Below are 5998 nucleotides of genomic sequence, written 5' to 3' on the forward strand. Positions count from 1 at the left end.
TATTATAAAAAGTAACAAATGGACTTGGGAGGCAGAGGCCTTGAATTCGAGGCCAGCCTGGTCTTCAGAGCAAGTTCCAGGACAGCCAGGGATACACAGAGAAACACAGTCTTGAAAAACCAAAGGGGGCGGGGCATAACGGCTGGAATATTAGTGAGTGCTAGTAGAGGGGCCAGGCCATCTTTATCCACGGCTGACAGTATTAGCTGCCTCACTCAACCTTCTAGAAAGCAACTTAGCTATTTTTATCAGAAACTTTGAAAGTGTCTGAACTTCCCACCCAGGAATTCAGCAGAATGAAACAGTCAAAGCTGGGAACAAAGCTGACACAGGCTTCTTGTCATGAGGTGCTGTGTGGCAGTGGACGGCAGGGGGAGACTGTCTCAAGTATGCAGAGGAAGCCTATAAGACAGCGTGTAACACGCATTCGACAAGAGAGAATGCTTCAGACACTAAGGGGTGAGCGAACGGGGTCCAACACTTTTACAGCCTGAAACACAGACAAGGGGAAAGCAAACGTCTTCTCCAGCGCAGAAAGGAAACACAACTTTATAAGGACGGGATCTGGAGGACTTGATCTGCTAAATGCACTTCTTTGTTCTACTTGTCAAGCTTCCTCTAAGGAACATTAGTAGGTACTAAAGCCACCACGATCATGTTTACAGGAATGAAGTAGAAGAGGGCATGAGTCGGACTGAGAGCTCGTGACCTCTGGTTGTTCTTGGATCGTGCTTTTGTGCCCCGCCCCCCAGGTGAAGAAGGACTGGGTTTGCCTTAGACCACCCTTCGTCTTTCCCATTATTATCCAGCAGGATGCTTGTAAGCATGCGTGGTCCTCAGGACTGCATACAGCCTAACTCAGGTGATCTTTGCTCCTGTGACGGTATACAGCTTGCACTCCAGGGAACTTTGCTCATGTGCCCTGCTTAACCCTCAGAATATATATTGTCTGATGCCCTAGATGAGACTTTAGTCCACCCCACTCCCTCAGGCTGATGTCACCATACTAGAGCAGTGACAGTCATGCTTTGGATCTTCAAGGAAGGGACATGGGAAGGGATTAACACTGGGGGAGGCTGCTGTTCATTTCCCGGCTGCCCATATAAATTGGCAGAGTAAAGAAAGGGAACAGAGAGCTCACCACCACTTCCTCCAGAAAAGGAAAGCCGGGAGCTGAGTGAAGCAGAGAAAGTGTTCGTGTAAGGCTTCCAGGCCAGGAAATCCCTCTCCGGCTTTCTACAGTGTACTGGTCACTAAGTCCTTTTATGCCAGTGGAGCCCTCAGACCCGCACAGACTAAACAGATGGTCTTTTGTTGGTGGTGTTGTTTGCGGTGTGGAGAATTGTGAACACTGCATGCGCATGCAAGTGCTTCAGATATATTTCCTCTCCCTAAGGACCAGTCTCACCATGCAGCTCTAGCTGGTCTATTTGCTATGTAGACTAGGCTGGCATTGAACTCACAGAGATGGGCACAAAGCGGATATAAGGCTATCGCCTGCCTCTGCTGCCTATGTACTGGGGTTAAAGGTATACACCACGATACCCAATCTTCCTGAGACGTTCGTAAATCCTGAATTATAGTTTGGGAATCCAGCTTGTCCAAACTTAAATTATATTTAACTGAAATTAATATTACAACTTGGTAAGTAGTTATCATTCAAGACAGCCATAATTACCCATTTTATCAAAGTTGGTACCTGGCTTGCACGAGGCCCACGTGTGGTCCTTCGGTCCCAATTCCCAGCATCAACGCCACTTTCCCAACGAAATTCTTCTGCAAATTGAATCGGCGCTGGCCTATATTAAAGCTCCCATCGATCAGAAATGCAATGTCTGCCTTACAGTCTGCAGAGAGCCAAAGGAGGGCTTGTGAGTCTCAAGTGCAGCTGGAGGAAATACCCCCTATCCCCGCCCCTCCCCCTTATTGCCAGTCTTCTTCTCTGGTGTTTTCTTGAGCCGTTTACCTGAAACAAAGGAAGCACTTGAGCACAAGCTATTTGCACAGCAGGAACTTCCACCAGGATGAGCCTGTGGCAAGGAGTCCTGTTCTTAGAAAGGCCTTTTAAATTCATCTCAGGGTCTTCTGGACTGGGAAAGCAACCTCAGAACGGAACTGTGGCAGGCCTATGTACTTGGTATGTATCTATCCAAGGCTTTGATATCTAAACCTACAGCTGAAGCAAGGGTGGGAATACAGAGACACATGTTCTTAATTTCTTCGACTTTAAAATGGTAGGGGCCGGAGAGATGAAGCAGCGGGTAATCTAGCTTTTACTGCTCTTACAGAAGTCCCAGGTTTGGCTCCCAGCTCCACATCAAGCAGCTGAAGTCACAGCGCCTGTAACCTGGGTTCCAGAATAGCCCACCACCCTCTTTTAGTTCGCCTTTGCCTGCACACACACCGTACACATAAATACAGTCCCACACACATACACACATAAAACAAATCTCTAATCAAATAAAAATAAAATGGCCACTGTTTTGGAAATAGAGATCCCTGAACTTTTTTGTAGCGGCCACACACTGGTTTCTTTCAGTCACATGGCAGTGCAGAAACCAAGTGGACTGTTGGAGCAAGGAGCTGGAAAGAGGTCCTTGACTGGTTTCCACACGTGGTTCATCAAATCAGGGAGGGATGGAACGGACTTCCTGGGACTGGCTGAGCTAGGTTTATGATAAAGAAGAGAAGAACCATGAACTCTAAAGTAGAATGCTTCCATCCAAAACATCAGTAAACGTGAGGCAGTTGCTTTGCTCCTCTGTGATATTAGTGTTCTGAAGGCAAGGTTCTACCAATGGCATTTCTAACTCCAAATGATGTGCCCGGCAACGAGATCGGTCGGTGTTTCATACCTGCAGGCGGATGGGCGGTGGACACTGCCCGTCCCGTGGCTTCCTGGGAACTGCTTTTTCCTTCTGTTGAGATGAGAAGTTTATTGTTTTTCTCTTTCCTTCTCTGCCATCAGAGTGTTATGCATCTAAAGTTCTACATGATGGTGGGGGCAATGGTGACTCAAATGTAGACATCACACTGACCATTAGCTTTGGATTCTTGAATTATTTGAAAAGATCACCAAAAACTGACTCTCCAGGTTTGACAGTTTGTTTCCTGCTAGCTATCTAGGCATTCAGACTGCAAACAATTCCGATTTTGGTTTCCACTGAGTGAGGTGAGATTTTTACTCCCCCGAACTTGGGTGACTCTGTCCCATAGTTGACTTTTTAACTACAAGATTCTCCATCAATCAAAAAAGCTGGTCTAAAGAAAGCCGAAAATCCCTTTGAGGGTGTGGGGAAGTGTTTATGCACAGCTAAGAACAAGGGAATTGTACCTACTGGTCACCGCGAAGGAAGAAGGCCATATGGAAAGCGTCTGGGACTGGATGCCATTGGCGTCCACAGAAGAATAGTTCTCTCTACCAGGAAGGCTATAGATGCGCACAGGTCCCCCGGAGCTGTCAATCACTCCCCTGCAATGTCAGAGCTAAGCTGAGACACTATCCTATTGCTCTGATTGGTCAAGAAAACAGCTGAGTGGAGAAGTTGCCTAAGGATGCTTGCTGCCTGCCTCAAGACTCACGTTTACAGGAACAGAAGTGTCTGGAGGAAGGACTTTGTGCTGTCAAACTTTTTAAAGCGATGCTAAGGACACACCGGTACCCTGTTTCTTATCTCCAAGATAAGAATTAATAAAATGGTGCTAAATAACTGCATGTGCTCTCGGATTGTATTAGAAAAATCACACCCGCTCTTTTACTGTAGAATGGGGTAGCATTGGCTCACCATAGTGACAGTCAACAAGATTTCTCATAACCCGAGTTCATTCTCCTCATGTGGAAAGCAGACCAAAGCTGGGTCTACTTTAAAATTTGAGATGGAAGCTAAAAACCCAGAAATCGTATCACACAATGAGGAATGTTTTAGAATCGTAGGAATGGAGCCATCAGGCACTTATGCAGAGCTGGAGAACTGGCTCAGTGTTTAAGAAGCCCCAAGATCAGTCCCTAACACCATGAGGTGGCTCACAACACATGTAACTCTACCTCCTAGGGATCCAACACCCTCGTCTGTCCTCCATGGGAAGCCAAACTATAGCGCACACACATACACACACTTTTTATTAATTAATACATCTGCTCATTGTCAGACAGCTTCCCTTGTATATTTGGTGATGCAAGAATGCCCATGAAAACCTTAAGAATATATCCACCTCCTGTGGCCCAAAGGGACATGGAAAAGAAGCAAGCAGGTAGGAAATGGGACCATACGGCTAAACAAGGGAGAGACTAACTATGCTTGTACCACTGTCCTCCCGAATGGCCCTTCCCACATGTTCCGGCTCACCTATGGACAGCAGCTCCACATATGCTGGACACCGAAGCATATACTATGTTCCCAAACACAGAAAATTCCTCGAGAGAACAGCCTCCTGGGCAGAGAACATCTGCTTTCTCTTTCCGGATATCCAGGCCTCTGGTGAAGCAGGTGATGGCAATGGGAACTGGAGAGAAAGGATTTGTTACATAAGTGCTCTGAAGGCTTCCTGGAGGAGTGTTGCAGGAAACTCGGGAGATGGGATTATTTTAACCCCCTAGTTTCTCTACTTCCACCAAAACACTGATTTAAATGTTGATGCTGTTTTAGATATTAGCAAAGCAAAAGGGATTTTCAATTTAATCTAGGGCCCAGTTGCTACAGATGTCTACTGTGACAAGATTCCCAGTTCTTAGTCAGTTTGGACAATGGAACAAAGTACATCTGAATGAGAAGCCAATGCTTGTCTTTGACCTTGTCCTTAGAACTACACAAATCTCAGCTGCAATGAAACTGTTGACAGTCGTTTACCATGACAGTAATTCTGGGTCGTGGGGTGTCTTCATAGACACATGCAAAAGTCTTGAAGTGACCCTTTCCACGGGGCTGTTTAGCCTTGTTACCTGACACAACCAGCGCCTTAAAATCTCACGTTCACACAAGCCAGCCAGTTAACTGGTGCCTGGGTCCACAGAACGTTATGTAGTTGCACAGTTTCCAAATGAGGAAATGAAAGTTATAGTGTTAATTAGCCCAAGGAGCACCCCACAACTCCCAAAGGACAGCCACCAGGTAGTCCTACACTTGCATCTGATTATATCTCCTCCAGATCCGACCAAAGGGACCCCTGAGGCAGCAAATGCTTCTTTGGAAAACCCTGAGTGGCTCACTCAGTCATCCCAGCACTCCGGAAGCTGAGGCAGGAAGATTTTTGCCTTGAGTTTGAGGCTAGCCTGAGCTACAGTGACATCGCCCCCCAAAAGCAAACAAAGTTACTATGAAAGGTGTTAATTTGTCAAATTACAACAGACTCCGAAATGGTAGCCTGCCAATTCACTGCCGATTAAACCGACATTAAGGTTATTGAGTACGATTTTCCAAACACAGGGACAAAGATCTTTGGAAACAGATGTTTGGGGTGGGGGTGGGGGATGCAGCATCTCCCTTACCCGACAAGACCGGATAGTTTTGCAAGTTGAGTTACTTGCCTCTGCAAGGACCTCTGTGGGTGCTGCTCTCTGGGCCATGGAAGAAAGGGGAAGACTTCTCCCAGGTGTAATACCAGTTCCTCTGCTCAGTTAAGATCCTAACTCCGTACAGGAGTCCAGCACCTCTAGCAAATAACCCCAGTCTTTCTTGTTTTCAGTGACCTGAGGGTAGGGGCCGGCAGTGACGCTAGAATCTCGAACCTAGTCTGTCTTAGAGCCGCTAACACTGACTCCCTTGGACAAAAGGTGAACACGGCAGCCAGGTGCGGTACTTACTATTTCCACTTTCAAGAAAAGCAAACAACAGATTTTTAGAAATGAAACTACCCCTTACATGTCGCAGAAAAGACACCGAGCCACACACCCTTCCTCGGGCTTTTCTACACGTGGAACCAACTCTTTTGAGGCTTCCAGAGAGCGAGAAGAACTGCCGACGGTGCTTCCATGGGGGTTACAGTACAACAAACACACACC

At 46.7% G+C, this 5998-nt stretch overlaps 1 protein-coding gene across 1 annotated transcript in view; it reads right to left on the minus strand.

Annotated features, from left to right (window-relative positions):
* The window catches only part of Coch (cochlin), a 25110-nt gene that overhangs the window by 7475 nt on the left and 11637 nt on the right, over window positions 1-5998 (minus strand). Inside the window, 5 exon segments of the mRNA XM_026778786.1 lie at window positions 1700-1849; window positions 1924-1966; window positions 2856-2918; window positions 3339-3472; window positions 4347-4545. Of these exon segments, the coding sequence (XP_026634587.1) occupies window positions 1700-1849; window positions 1924-1966; window positions 2856-2918; window positions 3339-3472; window positions 4347-4545 (589 nt within the window).

The sequence above is a fragment of the Microtus ochrogaster genome, chromosome 1 (genome assembly GCF_000317375.1).
Source record: "Microtus ochrogaster isolate Prairie Vole_2 chromosome 1, MicOch1.0, whole genome shotgun sequence".
Classification (NCBI taxonomy): Eukaryota; Metazoa; Chordata; class Mammalia; order Rodentia; family Cricetidae; genus Microtus; species Microtus ochrogaster.